This window comes from Panthera onca, chromosome A3 (assembly GCF_046562875.1).
Source record: "Panthera onca isolate mPanOnc1 chromosome A3, mPanOnc1 haplotype 2, whole genome shotgun sequence".
Classification (NCBI taxonomy): domain Eukaryota; kingdom Metazoa; phylum Chordata; class Mammalia; order Carnivora; family Felidae; genus Panthera; species Panthera onca.
The window spans coordinates 66331185-66354529 of NC_138341.1; the positions used below are offsets into that span (position 1 = coordinate 66331185).

General features: G+C 35.7%; 1 protein-coding gene across 8 annotated transcripts in view; it reads left to right on the forward strand.

The window, feature by feature from the left end:
* The window catches only part of CCDC88A (coiled-coil and HOOK domain protein 88A), a 138883-nt gene that overhangs the window by 69721 nt on the left and 45817 nt on the right, over positions 1–23345 (forward strand). For all 8 annotated transcript variants that reach the window (XM_078444493.2, XM_078444492.2, XM_078444489.2 and 5 more), the window contains exons 9-15: positions 8782–8863; positions 11229–11387; positions 12834–12980; positions 13561–13705; positions 17483–17667; positions 20755–20892; positions 22066–23136. In XM_078444493.2, coding sequence (XP_078300619.1) covers positions 8782–8863; positions 11229–11387; positions 12834–12980; positions 13561–13705; positions 17483–17667; positions 20755–20892; positions 22066–23136 — 1927 coding nt within the window. The remainder of the gene's footprint in view (positions 1–8781; positions 8864–11228; positions 11388–12833; positions 12981–13560; positions 13706–17482; positions 17668–20754; positions 20893–22065; positions 23137–23345) is intronic.

Consider the following 23345-nt stretch of genomic DNA (forward strand, 5'->3'; position numbering starts at 1 on the left):
AACTTACTTGATCTAATAAGGCTCTCAGTTTGCTAGCCCATTAAGTAGAAATAATAATTGTGCCTACTGTAGTGTTGTTGTGTGTGGTAAGTATCTAAAGTGACCAGTAAATTTAAGCTGATATCATTGGTACTTTTTTTAGAGACTTATGTGAGGATTGAGTGCTTGGCAAAGTGAAAAGTGCTTAGAAATGTGCCTGACACAGATAGTAAGAGCTTGATAATTGTTAGCCAAAAGATGGGCACACCACATGAAATCAGCAAAAAGGTCAGAGAATTAATATATAGAGGAGGAGTAGAGAACCTTATAGTGTGAAGTTGTGGAAGCCAAAGGAGAGAGGGTGTCAAGAAGAACTGAGTTAATTGTATTGACTTCTTGTAAAAGATCCAAAAATAATCCATTGGATTCATCACTAAGGAGGTAATTGACTGTACTGAAAAACAGTATTAGTAGGGAGGTGTAAATGGAAGCCTCATTGTTGGGGATAGAATGGGCAACTGGGTGCAAAAAGGAATTATTTCTTTTTTTTTTAAACGTTCATTTATTTTTGAGACAGAGAGAGACAGAGCATGAACAGGGGAGGGGCAGAGAGAGAGAGGGAGACACAGAATCTGAAACAGGCTCCAGGCTCTGAGTGGTCAGCATAGAGCCCGACGCGGGGCTCGAACTCACGGACCATGAGATCATGACCTGAGCCGAAGTCGGATGCTTAACCGACCGAGCCACCCAGGTGCCCCAAAAAGGAATTATTTCTTAATGAGGCTGGAACTCATGGATAACTGTTCTGGAAAAATTATTTAAATTCATACTTCACATACATCAAAGTGAACTTCAGATAGATTAAAGAGTTAAATGTAAAAAATGAAATAATGGTGAAAGAATCAGAAAGAAATACAAATGAGTATGTATTTGTTCTCTAGATGGTGAGGAGCTTTGCAAGAGCATAAGAAGTATTTATAAAAGAAGTGGTTCCTCTATTTGTATAAAAGATGCTAAATATGTAAACATCCAGAAAAAAATAAAATTAAAAGCATTTAAATATCCTTCAAAGAGTTAAACAAAGAATTTTTATATGACCTAGCAATTCCACATCTAAATATATTCCCCCAAAATTGAAAACAGACTCAAAACAGGTATTTGTATGCCATTGTTCATTGGAGCATTACTCCCAATAGCCAAAAGATGGCACCAACTGAAGTGTCCATGAACAGATTGTTAAATAAACAAAATGTGCTGTTAGTATACAATGGAATATTTTTCAGACATAAAAATGATGAAATTCTACTACCTGCTATAGCATGAATGAGTCCTGAAAACAGTTTGCTAAGTGAGGTAAGCTATATACAAAGGACAAATGTTGTATGATTCCACTTAAAATCTTTAATAGGCAAATTAGGAGACTGGTATATTAGGGAGTTGCTAGGGGTATGGCAGAATTGGAGACTTACTGCTTAATGAAAACAGAATTGTTTGGGGTGATGAAAAAGATTAGGGAACAGGTTGTAGTGATAGTTTATTTAATAACATTGTAAATGTAATTAGTGCCACTAAATTTTCTTTTTTTTTTTTTTAACTTGTTTTTATTTTTTTAATTTACATCCAAATTAGTGCAACAATGATTTCAGGAATAGATAGATTCCTTAGTGCCCCTTACCGATTTATCCCATCCCCCCTCCCACAACCCCTCTAGTAACCCGCCGTTTGTTCTCCCTTTTTATGAGTCTCTTCCGTTTTGTCCCCCGCCCTGTTTTTATATTATTTTTGTTTCCCTTCCCTTAAGTTCATCTCTTTTGTCTCTTAAAGTCCTCATACGAGTGAAGTCATATGATTTTTGTCTTTCTCTGACTAATTTCACTTAGCATAATACCCTCCAGTTCCATCCACATAGTTGCAAATGGCAAGATTTCCTTCTTTTTGATTGCCGAGTAATCCTCCATTGTATATATATACCACATCTTCTTTATCATTTCATCCATCGATGGATGTTTGGGCTCTTTCCATACTTTGGCTATTGTTGATAGTGCTGCTGTAAACATTGGGGTGCATGTGCCCTTTCGAAACAGCACACCTGTATCCCTTGGATAAATGCCAGTAGTGCAATTGCTGGGTCGTAGGGTAGTTCTATTTTTAGTTTTTTGAGGAACCTCCATACTATTTTCCAGAGTGGTTGCACCAGCTTACATTCCCACCAACGATGCAAAAGAGATCCTCTACTCCGCATCCTCGCATACATCTGTTGTTGCCTGAGTTGTTAGTGTTAGCCATTCTGACAGGTGTGAGGTGGTATCTCATTGTGGTTTTGATTGTATTTCCCTGATGATGAGTGATGTTGAGCATTTTTTAAGTGTTGGTTGGCCATCTGGGTGTCTTCTTTGGAGAAGTGTTTATTCATGTCTTTTGCCCATTTCTTCACTGGATTATTTATTTTTTGGGTGTTGAGTTTAATAAGTTCTTTATAGATTTTCGATACTAACCCCTTATCTGATATGTCATTTGCAAATATCTTCTCCCATTCTGTCGGTTGCCTTTTAGTTTTGCTGATTGTTTCCTTCGCTGTGCAGAAGCTTTTTATTTTGATGAGGTCCCAGTAGTTCATTTTTGCTTTAGTTTCCCTTGCCTCCGGAGACATGTTGAGTAAGAAGTTGCTACGGCCAAGATCAGAGAGGTTTTTCCCTGTTTTTTCCTCGAGGATTTTGATGGTTTCCTGTCTTACATTGAGGTCTTTCATCCATTTTGAGTTTATTTTTGTGTATGGTGTAAGAAAGTAGTCCAGGTTCATTCTTCTGCATGTCGCTGTCCAGTTTTCCCAGCACCACTTGCTGAAGAGACTGTCTTTATTCCATTGGATATTCTTTCCTGCTTTGGCAGATTAGTTGGCCATACGTTTGTGGGTCCAGTGCCACTAAATTTTCACTTAAAATGACTAAAATTGCAATTTTATGTAAAAAATATGCTACCATAATAAAAATAAAATTTGTTTTTAATTTTTTAAAAAAGCATTCAGCAACTATATAGAAATATTTATAAATATCTTATAAATCATAAAAGGTAGGGGCGCCTGGGTGGCACAGTCAGTTAAGTGTCCAGCTTTGGCTCAGGTCACAGTCTCAGGATTCAGTTCGTTATTTCGAGCCCTGCCTCAGGCGCTCTGCTATCAGCACAGAGCTGGCGTCTGAACCTCTGTCTCCCCCTCTTTCTGTCCCTCCCCTATTTGTACGCTTTCTCTCTCTCTCAAAAATGCATATTTAAAAAAATGGTAGAAGTTAATAGCTTTTTAAAAAGTTTTTATTTTAATTCCAGTTAGTTAATATACAGTGTTATATGAGTTTCAGGTGTACAGTATAGTAATTCAGCACTTCCATACATCATCCGGTGCTCATCACAAGAAGTGTACTCCTTAATCCCCATCCCCTATTTCACCCATGTCCCCACCCACCTTCCCTCTGGTAAACATCACTTTATTCTGTATAGTTAGGAATCTTTTGGGGCGCCTGGGTGGCTCAGTCAGTTAAGCATCCGACTTCAGCTCAGGTCATGATCTCACCACTTACGAGTTCGAGCCCCGCATTGGGCTCTGTGCTGACAGCTCAGGAGCCTGGAGCCTGCTTCGGATTCTGTGCCTCCCTCTCGATCTGTCCCTCTCCTGCTCGCGCTCTGTCTCTTTCTCTCAAAAATAAATGTTAAAAATAAAACTTGTTTTTAAATTAAAAAGAATCTGTTTCTTGGTTTGCCTCTCTCTTTTTTTTCCCCTCTTTGCTCATTTGTTTCTGAAATTTCACCTATGAGTAAAATCATACGGTATTTGTCTCTGACTTCTTTCACTTAACATAATACTCTCTAGCTCCATCCACATTGTTGCAAATGGCAAGATTTCATTCTTTTGGGTGGCTGAGTGTTACTCCATTGTATATGTATGTACCATGTCTTCTTTCTCCACGGACATTTGGGCTGTTTCCGTAGTTTGACTATTATAGATAAGCTGCTGTAAACATTGGGGTGCTTGTGTCCCTTTGAATTAGTATTCGTGTATTCTTTGGATAAATACCTAGTAGTGCAATTGCTGACTGGTAGTGTAGTTCTGCTTTTAACTTTTTAATTTTTTTTTAGAGACAGCACAAGCCAAGCCAGGGAGAGAGTTTTTTAATTTTCTTTTTTAATGTTTATTTATTTTTGATAGAGAGAGAGAGAGAGACAGTGCTAATGGGGAGGAGCAGAGAGAGGAAAACACAGAATCTTCAGCCATCTCCAGGCTCTGAGATGTTAGCACAGAGCCCAATGCAGGGCTTGAGCTCACAAACCATGAGTTCATGACCTGGGCCAAAGTCAGACGCTTAACCAACTGAGCCACCCAGTCGCCCGAGAGAAAATCTTAAGCAGGCTCCACAAGCCTGATGCGAGGCTCAGTCCCACAACCCTGGGATCATGACCTGGGCAGAAATCAAGAGTTGGATGCTCAACTGACTGAGCCACCCAGGCATCCCATCTATTTTTAAGTTTTTGAGGAACCTCTATACTGTCTTCCAGAATGGCTACACCAGTTTGCATTCCCACCAGCAGTGCACGAGGGTTCCCCTTTCTCCACATCCTTGCTGTTGTTGTTTGTGCTTTTGATTTTAGCCTTCCTGACAGGTGTGTGGTGATATCTCATTGTAGTTTTGATTTGTTTTTCCCTGATGATGAGTGGTGTTGAGCATCTCTTCATGTGTCAGTATGTCATCTTTGGAAAAATGTTCATGTCTTCTACCCATTTTTTAATTGGATGGTTCATTTCTTGGGTGTTGAGTTTTACAAGTTTTATGTAGTTTGGGTACTAACCCTTTATCAGATAGATCATTTACAAATGTCTTCTCCCATTCCATAGGTTTGCCTTTTAGTTTTGTTGATTGTTTCCTTTGCTGTGCAGAAGCTTTTTATTTTGGTGAAGTCCCAATAATTGATTTTTGCTTTTGTTTCTCTTGCCTCAGGAGACATATCTAGAAGTTGTTACAGCCAAGCCAATGTCAAAGAGGTCACTGCCTGTGTTTTCCTCTAGGATTTTTTATGGTTTGAGGTCTCACAGTTAGGTCTTTAATCCATTTTTAATTTATTTTTGTGTTTGTGTAAGAAAGTGGTCCGGTTTCATTCTTTTGCATGTTGCTGTCCAGTTTTTCAACACCATTTGTTGGAGAGACTGTCTTTTTCCCATTGGATATTCTTTGCTGCTTTGTTGAAGATCAATTGACTTTATAGTTGTGGGTTCACTTCTGCGTTTTTCTGTCCTGTTCCCTTGATCTATGCATCAGTTTTTGTGCTAGTACTATACCTTTTGATCCTTTGTTCATAACTTTAAGTCTGGAATTTTGATGCCTCCATTTTTGCTTTTCTTTTTCAATGTTGCTTTGGCTATTCAAGGTCTTTTCTGATTCCATGCAAATTTTAGGATTGTTTGTTCTACTTGTGTGAAAAATGCTGTTAGTATTTTGGTAGGGATTGCATCAAATATGTAGATTGCTTTGGGTAGTATAGACATTTTAATAGTATTTGTTCTTCCAATCCGTGTGCATAGAATGTTTCTCCATTTCTTTGTGTCCCCTTTAATTTATTTCATCAGTGTTATATAGTTTTCAGAACAGAAGTCTTTCACCTCTTTGATTAGGTTTATTCGTAGGTTTCTTAATATTTTGGTGCTTTTGTAAATGGGACTGATTCCTTAATTTCTCTTTCTGCTACTTCATTATTTTTGTATAGAAATGCAACAGATAGTCTGTATGTTCATTTTGTATCCTGTGACTTTACTGAATTCATGTATAATTTCTAGCAGGTTTTTTGGTGGAATCTTTCGAGTTTTCTTTGTAGAGTATCATGTCATCTGCAAATAGTAAAGTTTTACTTCTTCCTTGCCTGTATGGATGCCTTTTATTGCTCTTTGTTGTCTGATTGCTGGTTAGAACAATGGTTAACAGTGGTTACAACTTCCAGTACTATGTCATACAACAGTGGTGAGAGTCCCTGTCTTGTTCCTAACCTTGTTCCTGACCTTAGGGGAAAAGCTCTCTTTTTCCCCTTGAGCATGATATTCACTGGGTTACTCACATGTGGCCTTTATTATGTTCAGGTATGATCCGTCTGACTCTACGTTGTTGAGGGTTTTATCGTGAATGGATTTGTACTTTGTCGAATGCTTTTTCTGCATGTATTTAGAATGGTCATATAGTTTTTATCCTTTCTTTCATTAATGTGTATCACATTGATTTGTGAATATTGAACCACCTTTGCAACCCAGGAATAAATCCCACTTAATTGTGGTGAATGACTCTTTTAATGTATTGTTGGATTTAGTTTGCTAGTATTTTATTGACCATTTTTGCTTCCATGTTTGTCAGGGATACTGGCGTATAGTTCTGTTTTTAGTGGATTCTTTATCTTTTAGTGGATTCACTATTTGTTTTTTAGTGGATTCTTTATTCTTTATTCTACCCTCATAGAATGAATTTGGAAGATTTCCTTCCTTTTCTATTTTTTTGAATAGTTTTAAGAACAGGTATTAACTCTTTTTTAAATTTTTTTTTTTTCAACATTTTTTATTTATTTTTGGGACAGAGAGAGACAGAGCATGAATGGGGGAGGGGCAGAGAGAGAGGGAGACACAGAATCAGAAACAGGCTCCAGGCTCCGAGCCATCAGCCCAGAGCCTGACGCGGGGCTCGAACTCACGGACCGCGAGATCGTGACCTGGCTGAAGTCGGACGCTCAACCGACTGCGCCACCCAGGCGCCCCATCTCTTTTTTAAATGTTTGGTAGATTTGGGGTACCTGGGTGGCTCAGTTGGTTAAGTGTCCAGCTCTTGATTTCGGCTCAGGTCGTGATCTCACAGTTTGTGAATTGGAGCCCCACATGGGGATTCTCTGTCTCCCTCTCTCTCTGTCCCTTTCCTGCGCTCATTCTCTGTCTCTCTGTCTCTCTCTCAAAAATAAATAAACAAACTTAAAAACATTTTTTTTAATGCTTGGTAGATTTACCTCTGAAGCCATCTGGCCCTGGACTTTCGTTTGTTGGGAGATTTTGATTACTGATTCAACTTCTTTGCTGGCTGTTACTTGGTTCAAGTTTTTTGTTTCTCCTGTTTCAGTTTTGGTAGTTTATATATTTCCAAGAATTTATCCATTTCTTCCAGGCTGTCCTAGTATTCAAATAAATGCAAATTAGAATAATAACTCAAAAATTTTCAATTGTTAACTTGTTTCTCATGTAGGCAATTTTATCCTCTGATGCTTGCATTATAAATTGGTAATGACCTTTCTGCAGGGATGTTGACAGTGCACATCAGCAACCTTTAAACATGTAATGTACTTTTAGAAATCTATGGGGCGCCTGGGTGGCTCAGTCGGTTACGCGTCTGACTTCAGCTCAGGTCACGATCTCACAGTCCGTGAGTTCGAGCCCAGCATCGGGCTCTGGGCTGATGGCCCAGAGCCTGGAGCCTGCTTCCAACTCTGTGTCTCCCTCTCTCTCTGCTCCTCCCCCGTTCATGCTCTGTCTCTCTCTGTCTCAAAAATAAATAAACGTTAAAAAAAAAAAAAAATTTAAAAAAAAAAAAAAAGAAATCTGTCCTGAAACATATACGAGGTTTTCTTTGTGGTTTTTTGGCTTTTTTTTTTCCCTTTTAAGTAATCTACACCCAACATGGGGCTCAAATTCATGACCCTGAGTTCAAGAGTCACATGCTCTTTGGACTGAGCCAGCTAGGTACCCCTAAACATACAATATCTTATGCATAATGAGTTTATTTACCAAAACATTATTCATTACAATGAAAATGGAGTCCACAAAGGGACTGTTTCTCAATTAAAAATTATGGTTCTCAAAAAAGTACAGGTATTATGAGAGGTCAGCAACAGATTGTGCAGTGAATGCTTTACCTTTTTTAATTAAAGAACAGAAGGTGGAAAAGTAGAGTTAGTGAATGGAAACTTGAGTTTGAGCAGCTTGGCTCTGAAAGGGAGATAGGAAATGAGGGAAGTAAAGTAGTATAAAGAGAAGGAAAAGAATAGAAATTGGAAGATGTTTATAGACTACAGGGAAGAAACCAATAGGGACATAAATATTTTAGGTATTTGTGTGGCAGTGTGTACTTTCCCTTTAGGCCACAGTAAATATTGAAAATAGTTGGAGATCCTTTTAAGACTCAGACCCCCCCCCCCCCCCCCCCCCCAGGGCACTTGGGTGGCTTAGTCAGGTAAGCATCCGACTTTGGCTCAGGTCATGATCTCACACTATGTGGGTTCAAGCCCCGTGTCGGGCTCTGTGCTGATAGCTGGGAGCCTGGAGCCTGCTTTGGATTCTGTGTCTCCCTCTCCCTCTGCTCCTCCCCTGCATAATATTTTATTTATATATATATATATATATATATATGTATAAATGACTCAGACCCACATAGTAGTGCCTTGCTTAAAAACTCTTCCAGTGTATTTGTCTTTGATGAGTGAGAAAGACAAAAAGGAGAGTGAAAATGGGGGATGGGAAGAAAGATGAAGAGAGAGAAACTACCTTATAAACTATGAGGATGTCAGTCATCAAGATTAGCCTTTGGGGAACTTTAAAGGGGAGTCTGATTGATGACATCAAATCATACACATTCTTAATATCCATTTCTTTGTCTTTTTCCCCTCTGTTAGCGTATGGCTAATTCGGTTTTCAACTAGATATTTAGTAATGATAATATATTTGTATTGATGCAGATGATGATCACAGTTTTCAAAAACATTAAACTGATTATTTAATTGACAATTTTTTCATTTAAGGGAGGAAAAGACTGAACAGTTGTTGGACTGTAAACAAGAACTTGAGCAAATGGAAATAGAACTAAAAAGGCTGCAACAAGAGGTTTGTACCAGAAACTTTATTATATAGGACCAGTATGTAATTAGAAATTGATTTTACTCCTTATAATTTATAGCCTTTATCTTAATGTTTTATGAGGTCACTGAGGCTTAAAGATGATTTTTCAGTGTTTTTCTGTTCTAAAATCCCAAAACTGGAATTCATAGTCTTTGGACTTTGCTTTTTCTTTATCAGTGCTGCTCATACTTTGCTAGAATTCAGAAGAAACTCTTAGGATTCAGGTAGTTCCAAGTTTCTCTTTTTTATGTATTTTGTTTGTGTGGGCTTGGAAGCTAGAATAACCCTACTGTAAACTATGCTGCTTTATGTGTATCTCCCTAGGTCTCTGGTCTCTCTGATAGTTATGGTAATTTATATATGACACAGTGCTTTTTAATTTTTTTACCTTTTAAAAATTATTTTTATTTTACTAAAGCTTTGTGGTTTTTTTCATCTCGAAGCAAGATTGTTTAAGACTTCATTTTGGGGTTGGGGGGGTGCACCTGGGTCGCTTAGTCATTTAAGTGTCTGACTCTTGATTTCAACTCAGGTCGTGATCTCATGGTTTGTGAGTTTGAGCCCAGTGTCAGGCTCTGCACTAACTGTGAAGCCTGCTTGGGATTCTCTTTCTCTCTCTCTCTCTCTCTGTCCCCTCCCACTCGCACTGTCCCTCTTTCTCCCTCTCTTTCTCTCTCTCTCTCTCAAAATAAATAAATAAACTTAAACAAAATTCACTTTTTTAAATGTTTGTTTTGTTTCATTTTTATCTGGTGGTAGTGCACAATGTCTTCTTTTACCCGTAAATGATAAGGATTATGGTGAAGCTAGATAATTATTTCTTCTCCTTATTTCCCCTAACTTGCTATTTTTAATTCAGGGAATACTCCACTTGCAGAATCATAAACTTGGACCTTTCTAGATGAATGAGATGGGAATCAAAATCTTCATTTCTAGATATGCTGTGGCTGCTATTCTGTTTCTTAATAGTATGGGTTTTTGTATGTGTGCTTACTGTAAAACAGTGAGTGGTTCTCAATCTTTTGGTCTCAAGGCTCTTTTCTCCTATTAAAAATTAATGAGGATTGTTTGATGTAGATTATATCTATTTTCTATATTTGAAATTAAAACTTAGAATTTGAAAAATGTTTATTTAAAAATAATTATTCCATGTTAACATAAAATGCTTATAACCATTATTTTCCAAAACAAAACAACAAAAAAAAAGAATGTTGGTACTCTTACATTTTTGCAAGTCTTTTTTTTTTTAATCATTTTTGCAAATCTCTTTAATGCCTGGCTTAACTAAAAACTACTAAATTCTCGTATCTGTTTTGCGTTCGGTGTATTATCACATGCCATGTAGCCTCTGGAAAACTCCACTCTGCCCTCATGAGAGAATGACAGTGAAAAAAGCAAATAATGGTTTGGTGTTATTATGAAAATGGTTTTGACCTCATGAACATGAAACCCTTTCAGGGCCCCACAGATATCTCTGGATCATACTTTGATAACTTGTTTTAAAAGATTACGAGAGAACTATTAAATATTGAATTTTAATACTTGTCTCAAAACTTGGAAGTTTTGAAAAACTCAGCAGAATTTTGGTATATTATAATACATCTGGATGGAAACGTAATTTCTCTAAAGTAACTAACGACCAACTTTAGTAATACTGTTTGCCTCTTCTGTATTTTCATTATCCTGTATTTTAAAGTTAACTTTTACACCTTAAATTAATTGCAAAGGTTATGTTAACTAGAGGTTAACTTATTTGAAATATCCTGATATTTTTTACATACCTAAATAATCATTACATAAAAATTTATATGTAGGTGTGTTTTTATTTGCATATGAATATATATTTTAAAATAATTTATATTCTTGATTTAAAAAAAAAAGACCTCATATATCTCCCCATCCCATTTTATTTTATATATATACATTTTTTAACAGGTTTTAACTCACTGTATTTTTCTTGTATAAAACTATGTGATGGCCACAGCTGGAGCTTTGGTCCTCTGCATGGAGACTCTGATGTGGGTCTTCACAAAATGGTCAGTGAATTCCTGATAGGGAAACTTGATGAACACAGTTTCTTTCCAGAGTTCAGGGTGACATAGCTGTAGGTCTTGGAAATGCCATCAGAAGTGGCCTTGTCGAAGTTGCCCAGCCAGGGTGACAGTGCAGCCTCTGGCCAAGGTATAGCATTGGTCAGTACTGGCCCTCATCAACAGCTTCTTTTAAAATTCACACTTTTAAATCATACAATTCGTTGGGTTTGTTTTTTAAATTCATTGAATTGTGCAACCAGAGATTATCAATTTGAAAATAGAAAATAATATTTAAAATATTAATTGTTTATATTTAGAACATGAATTTGCTTTCGGATGCTCGTTCCGCTAGAATGTACCGAGATGAATTAGATGCACTTCGGGAGAAGGCAATCAGAGTGGATAAGCTTGAAAGTGAAGTCAGCAGATACAAAGAAAGACTACATGATATTGAATTTTATAAGGCAAGAGTTGAGGTATGTTGCATAATTTAAACCATTCACAATTATTTTGTTTAAAAGTTAAGTTTTTTCAAACTGCATGTAATAAACTTAAGGAACTTTTGAAATGTTGAACAAACTGTAAATACCTGTCGGTGCTTATCTTATGGTGGTAGATCAGCATATTACTTATACTTGTAAAAAGGGATCTCTGGACATTATTAATTTTATTGAACTGTTTCAAGTTCTTTCATTCTTTTATTTAGTCTTATAGGTAGGAAAGACTTGAAGTCCTTCCCTCAAAGTCAAAATAAAGTATATACTTCTAATTTCAAATTTGTTTCTAGAAGCTAAAGCAAAGCATGTTTCTGATCACTGTTCAACTCAGAATGCTAAACTAGGATTAATGAAGGCACTCTCTCAATCTCTCCCCTAATAATATGTGTGTGGGTGTATTTGTGTGTGTGTGTGTAGAAAAAGACAATTTTTCTTACTTAATGGTTGCAGTTTAGTGTTACATGAAGTTGAGTTTGACAGCAAGAATTTGACAGTACTTGCTTCTACATTCTGTTTTTCTTTCCGAGTTAACTTCTTCATTTCTTCAAACAGAGGAGAGTTTTATCAGTTTCAGTATGGTGATAAGAAGGAAGGAGTATGCAAATGCAAGAAGTGAGAACATTACAACAGAAAGTAGTTAGAACATTTTAGCCTGAAAGTTACCAGAAAATAGACCCAGTAGATAGCAAAGATAAGGTGCCTATTAATTCTTTGCCGTTTATTGAAAAAATATATGCATGGCACTGTTAAGAGATCCTTATAAATGCCACTGTTTTAATATACTTTCTTTTGACTTTAGTTTATAAACCACTAGCATATAGTTCAGCAAGACGGATTTGTGAACACGTCTTCAAAACATATGTATGGATTTTAAGCGTTTTCTCAAGATGTTTATGTAAAATATTTATTAATAGAGCCTTAGTTTATGGTCTGTGTGAGTCTTAGCACAGGTCTTGGTATTTTACTCAAAAACCCAAGCCCTTTACTTTCAAGTTACAGTTTAAGTAGAGAGAAATCTTTAAATCTATTTCAGCAAAAAAATTAAGCCCTGATTCTATGGCTATTTGTTTGTGTCTTAAATATCAGAGAGACTACTTATACTTAGTTCCTTATCCTTGTGACTAAAGGAATTTAAATGTACCCTGACAATTTTATGTGAATTGTAGTTGTGTTACTCATCCTAGCATAAGTATTGAGTATTACGTTTGCATAATAGCAATAGCGTAATAAATTCTGAGGGAAAAGATGAAACCAGGAAAACATTAACTGTATCTCTATTTTCAGTAGCTTTTACTCTTGCATAAAGAACTGTTGATAGAGACAGCTTAATGTCTTACCTTACAATAAAGAATTTATGTTTTAGAGCTTTGAAAAATTAACAGATACTAACATATTTGTGATAAAGCCTATTTGAAATTTTTATAGGAATTAAAAGAAGATAATCAAGTTTTATTAGAAACAAAAACCATGTTGGAAGATCAATTAGAAGGAACTAGAGCTCGTTCTGATAAATTACATGAATTAGAAAAAGAGAATTTACAACTGAAAGCTAAACTGCATGATATGGAAATGGTAAGTAATGTAAGGTTGATCAGTTGTGTGGCCTCCAAGGAAATCTCAGATTGATCTGATTTCCCCATAATGACAACAATGGCTAGCTCCTGTGGCTTTAACAGAGAAGAGGTAGCTAAGTAAATTAGAAGCTTCCAATTCTGTATAAAAACAGGAGTAGTACAAATTTCTGCTTTTGTTAGACATATTAGTTATTAATTTTGTCTTCTCCTTTGAAAACACCCTAATAAGTTGTTGTGTAAACATGCCTTTAAAATATAGAAGGAAAACAATTTGCTAAAATTTAGTATTAAGTCAGATATCATTTATTATACCAGTAAATATATTAAAATATATGAAGAAAAGTTTTCAGTGTTCCCAAGGATCACTTTAAAAGGATATCAAAGACCTGATCAATATAATGACTAGTATTAAGAATGATAACTGATTATTGCCTTCAAACTGAAAATTTTAAGGAACTCAAAATTTATCCTATATTATTCAGTTTCTGATAAAGTTATAAGTAATAGAACATATTTAGCTTGAAATTGTACTGTTTTTTGGCTTTCATTTCTTTTCCTACTCCCTGACAATAAAAAAGGAACGTGATATGGATAGAAAAAAGATTGAAGAATTAATGGAAGAAAATATGACTTTGGAAATGGCACAGAAACAAAGTATGGATGAATCATTACATCTTGGCTGGGAGCTGGAACAAATATCTAGAACTAGCGAACTCTCTGAAGGTATTCCCGATATTTTTTTAATGTAAATGCATAAATGAATGCATGAAGTTGTATTTATGCTTACATTTTTGGATATTTTATTACAATTTTTTATTTTCCCCAGCCGGAGATGTCTAAGAGGCCAGATGTCTCCCTAGATAGTTCACAGAATAGTATGTTCATGGCCGCATTCCTGGGTCTTGTCCTTATCTTTACACATCTTACAACTCAACTTTATGAGTGTAGTGACAGATTTAATCAGTTTTTTAGGCACTGTTTCACATTAACATCATAGGAAGCTGAGATACCAAGTTTATTAACTTATTTTGAGAAATAAAGCCATCTACTAAATAGAACAGAAAAGTCATATTAGCTGGTCAGTGTGTTCTTTAACTATAGACAAACCTAAACAAGAAGTCAAAACATATTGGGAAGGTTCTTAGGTCAGTATATAGCCAGAAGAAAGCAAGTTAAGGATCTTTATGGCTACTTTCATCAATATATGTACTTTCTCTCCATTTTAGCACTATATCTACCAACCAGTCCAGCCCAGTTATACCCTAGAGATAATGAAAGACCCTCAGATAAATTAACTTTGTTCTTTTTTCCTTATTTGGGTTATAGCCTTCAGTATGCTGATACTGATTTACTTTATTGAAATTATGTCCAGGTCACATTTATTTGAATTAGATTAGTTCCAGAATTCCTCAGTTACCTAGTATTAGATTATTTCACCTGCTTTCCTTCCTTCCAGATATTTATTAAGCATCTACCATGTGTAAAATATTATATCCAGCCCTGTGGATATGATGCTGAGGTAGACGAGGTCTGAGAGAGCTTATAATCTGATATTTATAGGATACTTAGTTCTACAGATGACCTACCATATTTTTTTACCATTAGGCTTTTCCTAATTTTACACATGAGAACCTAATTTCAAATTCTGGGACCCCCATGTAAATTGACTACACAGTAAGTGATGATATTCAGACCGTGAACTTGCTGAGATATATTACTTAAAATATTTGTGGAACTTTTTTATTGTATTTTTTGTGAAATTGAGTTATTAAAAAACAATTCAAACTTAAATGTTTTCTACTGCTACTTAAAATTACAGTGTTAAGAGTTTCCTCATCAGTTATATGGGAACAATAAAATAGTATTACCTTGTATGGTTATTGTGAAGATTGAATTTGTTACTGCTTATGAAGCCGTTAGTAGAGTACCTGGTAAATGGTAGGCATTTGAGTGTTTATTATTTTTATCATCGTTGTTGTCGTCGTCATCATCATCATCATCATCATCATCACCATCACAGTTGTTTTGCAGTTCATCTTAGCTGGGGTCATAGATCTGAATATTTGCTTTAATATGGTGTGTTTTGTTTTGTTTTTTAACTATACAAGAGAATTGCTTTCCAGAAAAACTGTGAAATGTGGAAAAATATAAAGGAAGAAAGTAAAGTTCCTAATAATTTCTGAAACCCCTTTGCATTTCAAAAAATGGCCTCCAGAATTTTTCTACAGATAGATATTTTAGACATCATCAGATCAATTTGTATATACAATTCAGGTTCTTCTTTTCACCTAAGATTATAACGTAGCCATTTTTCCATGTTGTTAAATATGTGTTCTAAGGGGGCTCCTGGCTAGCTCAGTGGATAGAGCATGCAGCTTTTGGTCTTGAGTTTGAGCCCCACATTGGGCATAGGGATTACTTTTAAAAATGTTTGTAAGCATCCTTTTTAATTCTTTATAGTCTGACCTGAAGCATCTTTGAAATACAGTGATAGGGCACCTGGGTGGCCCAGTTGGTTAAACGTCCGACCCTTGACTCTGGCTCAGGTCATGATTTCATAGTTTGTGAGTTCAAGCCCTACATCGGGTTCTGCACTGACAGTATGGAACCTGCTTAGGATTCTGTGTCCTTTTCTCTTCACCCCTTCCCTGCTTGCTCTCTCTCTCTCAAAATAAATAAAAATAAACTTAAAAAAAAAGAAGAAACAGTGATAGTATTGAAAGTATTACTAAGGTATATTGAGTATCGTATCTAACAGATCATGAAGCAAAGTTTTACTGAAGAAGACTTGGACAACTAATGGAATGTAAAAAGTCTGGGGCGTTGGGCTCTGTGCTACCAGGTTAGAGCCTGGAGCCTGCTTCAGATTCTGTGCCTTCCTCTCTCTCTGCTCCTCCTCCATTCATGCTCTCTCTCTCTCCTTCAAAAATAAATAAAACATTAAAAAAAATGTTTAATAAAAATAAAAAAAGTCAGTGACTATCAATTGTACGAGCTTTTAATAAAAGATTAATAATATGCTAACTGGAACAAAAGCTAGAAGAACTGAGGCTTTCTTTGTTTACAGTCTGAGGATATTTTATCATACCTAATTTTGAAAAGAATGTGTGCTTGTGGGGATATGGTGTGTGTGTGTGTGTGTGTGTGTGTGTGTGTGTGTGTGTGTTTCTTTTAATATTTTTTTTTTTTTAACGTTTTTTATTTATTTTTGGGACAGAGAGAGACAGAGCATGAACGGGGGAGGGGCAGAGAGAGAGGGAGACACAGAATCGGAAACAGGCTCCAGGCTCCGAGCCATCAGCCCAGAGCCTGACGCGGGGCTCGAACTCACAGACCGCGAGATCGTGAGATCGTGACCTGGCTGAAGTCGGTCGCTTAACCGACTGCGCCACCCAGGCGCCCCATGTGTGTGTGTTTCTTAATGATGGAGGATTTCTGGGGCACCTGGGTGGCTTAGTCGGTTGAGCATCCAACTCTTGATTTCAGCTCAGGTCATGCATGATCTCACAGTATGAGATCAAACCCTGCTTCGAGCTCTGTGCTAACAATGCAGAGCCTGCGTGGGATTCTCTCTCTCCCTTTCTATCTGACCCCCCAATTCGTGTTTTTTTCCTCTCTCTCTCTCTCCCCAAATAAATAAATTTTTAGAAAATGACGGAGAATTTCAAACATACACAAAAATAGATAGACCTAGAATGCCTTCCTGTACTTCTCCATTTCCCTTCCTGAAATCTGGGGTTTCAAAGTGAATTCTAGGTATTATATTTCACTTTAAATCCTAATTTTTATATCATCAAATATTTAATGAATCTGCTTTAGGGTTATTAAAAATAGTTATTTTGGACTTACATCATATATAGAACCAGAAACTGAGTTTTCTTATGTTAAAAAATGTAATTATGCTGAAATTGACTTAGAAATACAATTTTTTTGGCAAAATGGTATACGTGTTTATTTTTACACTCAAGTTTAGCAGAGATTCTTCGTTTAGAGAAAGACTTTTTTAAGGTAACCAGTATATACTGTCTTGCCTTTCTCAGAATCAGGATTAGGAAATTAGGATTTTTTTTTCCCCTTAGACTGTCTTCCTTTAATTTTTGATATGTGGCTTGGATATGCTTTATACTTCTTATTTGAATCACATGATATCTCTGTCAGACACACAGAGCAATAACCATATTTTGTACAAATAATCTAAGAGTTTTGTGGTTAAAATGGCTTGGGCATTGTCAAGCAGTTTCTCATGGAACTGGAACTGCAACTGTAGTCCGTTCAGTCTAAATTTTGTACCTTTTTTCCTCTAGAATGCTTGTGGGTACATTAAAAACTCAAGATTCACCCATCTTTTATCTATGTTTTTTCATTGTGTGTATCTTATATAACTCTATAAATTTTTTATAAAGTTAAGGACCAGGTGATGTAGTACATTTACACTCATTATTTTAAATAGTATTGAGTAAATATAGTTTTTACCAATGACAATATTTGTCATTATTATAGCACCACAAAAATCCTTGGGCCATGAAGTGAATGAATTAACATCAAGTAGATTATTGAAGTTGGAGATGGAAAACCAGAGTCTGACAAAAACTGTCGAAGAACTTCGGAGTACTATGGATTCTGCTGAAGGCAACACTTCCAAAATCCTGAAAATTGAAAAAGAAAATCAAAGACTAAGTAAAAAGGTAAATAAAAATTAATGTTTAATGTAATGTTGAATATATGTAAAGTGTAAATAACCCTGTGTTAGATCATTTATTTTCCAGTTTTTTTTTTTTTAATATATGAAATTTACTGTCAAATTGGTTTCCATACAACACCCAGTGCTCATCCCAAAAGGTGCCCTCCTCAATACCCATCACCCACCCTGCCCTCCCTCCCACCCCCCATCAACCCTCAGTTTGTTCTCAGTTTTTAACAGTCCCTTATGCTTTGGCTCTCTCCCACTCTAGCCTCTTTTTTTTTTTTTTTTTTTTTCCTTCCCCTCCCCCATGGGTTTCTGTTATGTTTCTCAGGATCCACATAAGAGTGAAGCCATATGGTATCTGTCTTTCTCTGTATGGCTTATTTCACTTAGCATCACACTCTCCAGTTCCATCCATGTTGCTACAAAAGGCCATATTTCATTTTTTCTCATTGCCACGTAGTATTCCATTGTGTATATAAACCACAATTTCTTTATCCATTCATCAGTTGATGGACATTTAGGCTCTTTTCATAATTTGGCTATTGTTGAGAGTGCCGCTATAAACATTGGGGTACAGGTGCCCCTATGCATCAGTACTCCTGTATCCCTTGGGTAAATTCCTAGCAGTGCTATTGCTGGGTCATAGGGTAGGTCTATTCTTAATTTTCTGAGGAACCTCCACACTGCTTTCCAGAGCGGCTGCACCAATTTGCATTCCCACCAACAGTGCAAGAGGGTTCCTGTTTCTCCACATCCTCTCCAGCATCTATAGTCTCCTGATTTCTTCATTTTGGCCACTCTGACTGGCGTGAGGTGGTATCTGAGTGTGGTTTTGATTTGTATTTCCCTGATAAGGAGCGACGTTGAACATCTTTTCATGTGCCTGTTGGCCATCCGGATGTCTTCTTTAGAGAAGTGTCTATTCATGTTTTCTGCCCATTTCTTCACTGGGTTATTTGTTTTTCGGGTGTGGAGTTTGATGAGCTCTTTATAGATTTTGGATACTAGCCCTTTGTCCGATGTGTCATTTGCAAATATCTTTTCCCATTCCGTTGGTTGCCTTTTAGTTTTGTTGGTTGTTTCCTTTGCTGTGCAGAAGCTTTTTATCTTCATAAGGTCCCAGTAATTCACTTTTGCTTTTAATTCCCTTGCCTTTGGGGATGTGCCGAGTAAGAGATTGCTACGGCTGAGGTCAGAGAGGTCTTTTCCTGCTTTCTCCTCTAAGGTTTTGATGGTTTCCTGTCTCACATTCAGGTCCTTTATCCATTTTCAGTTTATTTTTGTGAATGGTGTGAGAAAGTGGTCTAGTTTCAACCTTCTGCATGTTGCTGTCCAGTTCTCCCAGCACCATTTGTTAAAGAGACTGTCTTTTTTCCATTGGATGTTCTTTCCTGCTTTGTCAAAGATGAGTTGGCCATACGTTTGTGGGTCTAGTTCTGGGGTTTCTATTCTATTCCATTGGTCTATGTGTCTGTTTTTATGCCAATACCATGCTGACTTGATGATGACAGCTTTGTAGTAGAGGCTAAAGTCTGGGATTGTGATGCCTCCTGCTTTGGTCTTCTTCTTCAAAATTACTTTGGCTATTCGGGGCCTTTTGTGGTTCCATATGAATTTTAGGATTGCTTGTTCTAGTTTCGAGAAGAATGCTGGTGCAATTTTGATTGGGATTGCATTGAATGTGTAGATAGCTTTGGGTAGTATTGACATTTTGACAATATTTATTCTTCCAATCCATGAGCAGGGAATGTCTTTCCATTTCTTTATATCTTCTTCAATTACCTGCATAAGCTTTCTATAGTTTTCAGCATACAGATCTTTTACATCTTTGGTTAGATTTATTCCTAGGTATTTTATGCTTCTGGGTGCAATTGTGAATGGGATCAGTTTCTTCATTTGTCTTTCTGTTGCTTCATTGTTAGTGTATAAGAATGCAACTGATTTCTGCACATTGATTTTGTATCCTGCAACTTTGCTGAATTCATGTATCAGTTCTAGCAGACTTTTGGTGGAGTCTATCGGATTTTCCATGTATAATATCATGTCATCTGCAAAAAGCGAAAGCTTGACTTCATCTTTGCCAATTTGGATGCCTTTGATTTCCTTTTGTTGTCTGATTGCTGATGCTAGAACTTCCAGCACTATATTAAACAACAGCGGTGACAGTGGGCATCCCTGTCGTGTTCCTGATCTCAGGGAAAAAGCTCTCAGTTTTTCCCCGTTGAGGATGATGTTAGCTGTGGGCTTTTCATAAATGGCCTTTATGATCTTTAAGTATGTTCCTTCTATCCCGACTTTCTCAAGGGTTTTTATTAAGAAAGGGTGCTGGATTTTGTCAAAGGCCTTTTCTGCATCGATTGACAGGATCATATGGTTAATTGAAGATAAATTTAAACCTAGACTATAACTATAACATTTACCTGAGCTATGTTCAGCTCTTTTTTTCTCCAGTATTATTATTATTTTTCTCCCTCTTTCCTTTTTTTTTTTTTAAGTAGACTCCATACCCAGTATGGAGCCCAATGCAGGGCTTAAACTCACAACCCTGAGATCAGGACCTGAGGTGAGATCAGGAGTCAGACACTTAACCAACTGAGCCACCCAGGCACCTATCTTTCTTTTTATTTTAAACCTAATTCCTTTCTGTTTCCTCATTAAACCTACCTTTTTTCTCATCTTTTTTTCATGTTTTTTATATTCTCTTCTTCCTTCTTCCCTAAAATTACTTGACTGTGATTAAAATCTTTATAAATTTCGTCAAGCCGGGAGAGTCTTTCAATAAAATTTGCATGGTCTTCATATAGTATGTAATTATATATTCAGTTGGGTTTATTTTTTGTATTTAGAAGTAGAAATGTGCCCTTCAGAGATGCAGAGGATAAGAAAGATAGTCATGTCTGCATATTTTATATAGCTGTTAAAATTAGCATGGAGTATTACTTGAATTTCTGTATTCAGTTCTTAAATTTCACCATTTGAGTATTAAAATTGTATTTTAGTTTTTATTCCAAGATTATCTTTTGACATGTTTCCTTTGTTGTAAAATATTTAATATTACATTGTTTTTTGATTTAATTTTTTCTAGGTTGAAATTCTTGAAAACGAGATTATTCAAGAAAAGCAAAGTCTTCAGAATTGTCAGAATTTAAGCAAGGATCTAATGAAGGAGAAGGCTCAACTTGAAAAAACAATTGAAACACTTAGAGAAAATTCAGAAAGACAGGTTCATAAGTTTCCTATTAAGCAATATATTTTAAATTCTCTTAGCAAGTTATTTTAATGTTTAGGTAAACAAAAATGTTCGTGTAACATGAAAGGGAAATAATTTTAGAATTGTTTAGATCTTAGAGTAACTGTGGTTTTCATTTTCTATCCCATATACATGGGAAGGTTGAAGCGAAAGCTTAGAATTCTTTAAGTTGCCAGTATGTTTAATAATTATCTGGTATAAAATTTTACAATACCTGGGCTTTCAAGTGTCTGTAGAATAGGGCTGCAGATTATAAAGTTACTGTGTGGAATTGGGGAGAGATGCAGCTGTATGTATTCAGACCCTACAAAAGAGGGAGATGTGTTGGCAGCAGCCTTCTTTAGAATGCGTTCATATTTGCTTTCAAGTATTTATTGGTTATTCTCACTTTATGCTTTAGGAAACTGAGAACTGGATATATTGAGTGACTTGCTATTTTAAAGTTTCTGTTACTTTTTTAGAAGTAAAATGGTTTGTTTTTTATTATCCAGGTATAGTCCTTAGGCTACCTATAAAAATAAAGGTTTCCATAGAGCTACAGAATAAAAATTCTAGAGCTAAGCATGAATCTGTATTTTTACAAGGCTCTCAGGGGATTATTTACCAAAATTAGGCCATGTCATAAAAAATTAGTTTTCAGATGTACCAGAGGATTTTGTGTTTTTTGATCTTTTTCAAATTAGAATTCTTGGGGGAATGAATACACACCCACATATATACACATAAAATATAGCAATATTTATCAAGAACCCACTGTGTGTATGCGTTGCAAAATTTATTTAATGAAAGTAAAAGCTTATAGTCATAAAGAGATGTGTGTGTGCATTTCACCTATATTCCTATTTGAATTTGAAACATGTAACTATAAATAATCTGAAGATCACTTTGATTAATATTAAGTACAGTTCTCCTAACCATTTCTTTACATTATGAACTCCCTAAAGACAGAACTTTTATGACCTGAAAGTACATGTACACGGTGGTCTGCCAGCAAATATTTGTCACAATTAAAAGTAAGACATATTAGCACCCTTTTATGTTCTTATTTCATTGTTAGTTTTTTTGAAATGGAAAAACTGTAATTTAAAATATTTAGTTTATGCTAATTTATATTTTTAATTTTCTCCTTTGTTTTTTTTCAATTAGATTAAAATATTGGAACAGGAAAATGAACATCTGAATCAAACCGTGTCTTCTTTAAGGCAACGATCCCAGATAAGTGCCGAAGCGAGGGTGAAAGACATTGAAAAAGAAAATAAAATTCTCCATGAATCTATCAAAGAAACAAGTAGCAAGTTAAGTAAGATTGAATTTGAAAAAAGACAAATTAGGAAAGAATTGGAACATTATAAAGAAAAAGGAGAACGAGCAGAAGAACTTGAAAATGAGTTGCATCATCTTGAGAAAGAAAATGAATTGTTACAGAAGAAGATAACCAATTTAAAAATTACTTGTGAAAAAATTGAGGCCTTAGAACAAGAAAATTCAGAGCTAGAAAGAGAAAATAGAAAATTAAAAAAAACATTAGATAGTTTTAAAAACCTTACTTTTCAGTTAGAATCCCTAGAAAAGGAGAATTCCCAACTGGATGAGGAAAACTTAGAACTGCGAAGGAATGTGGAATCTTTGAAGTGTGCAAGCATGAAAATGGCTCAGCTACAGCTAGAAAATAAAGAACTGGAAAGTGAAAAAGAGCAACTTAAGAAGGGTTTAGAACTCATGAAAGCTTCTTTCAAGAAAACAGAACGCTTAGAAGTTAGCTACCAGGGTTTAGATACAGAAAATCAGAGGCTACAGAAAGCTCTAGAAAATAGCAATAAAAAAATTCAACAGTTAGAGAGTGAACTACAAGACTTAGAGATGGAAAATCAAACATTGCAGAAAAACCTAGAAGAGTTAAAAATATCCAGCAAAAGACTAGAACAGCTAGAAAAAGAAAATAAATCATTAGAGCAAGAGACTTCTCAACTGGAAAAAGATAAGAAGCAACTGGAGAAAGAAAATAAAAGACTCCGACAGCAAGCAGAAATAAAAGATACCACATTGGAAGAAAATAATGTGAAAATCGGGAATTTGGAAAAAGAAAACAAAACCCTTTTCAAAGAGATCAGCATTTTTAAAGAATCCTGCATTCGTCTGAAAGAATTAGAGAAAGAAAATAAGGAGCTTGTGAAAAGAGCAACTATTGATGTAAAAACTTTGGTTACATTACGAGAGGTAAATATAGTTACCTAAATTTAAGGAAAATATTTTTATATTTTTAATTCAAGGCATTGTTAAGTTTTATTGGAACCCATCAGAAATTTGCATCATCTGCTTATGGTTCAAAATAGAAATTGGCATTTAGAACTAGAGTTTCTAAAGTTTCCTACTTTTGTTATACCAAGAAGTACATGTGAATTTTATTTTTAATATATTGTAGTAAT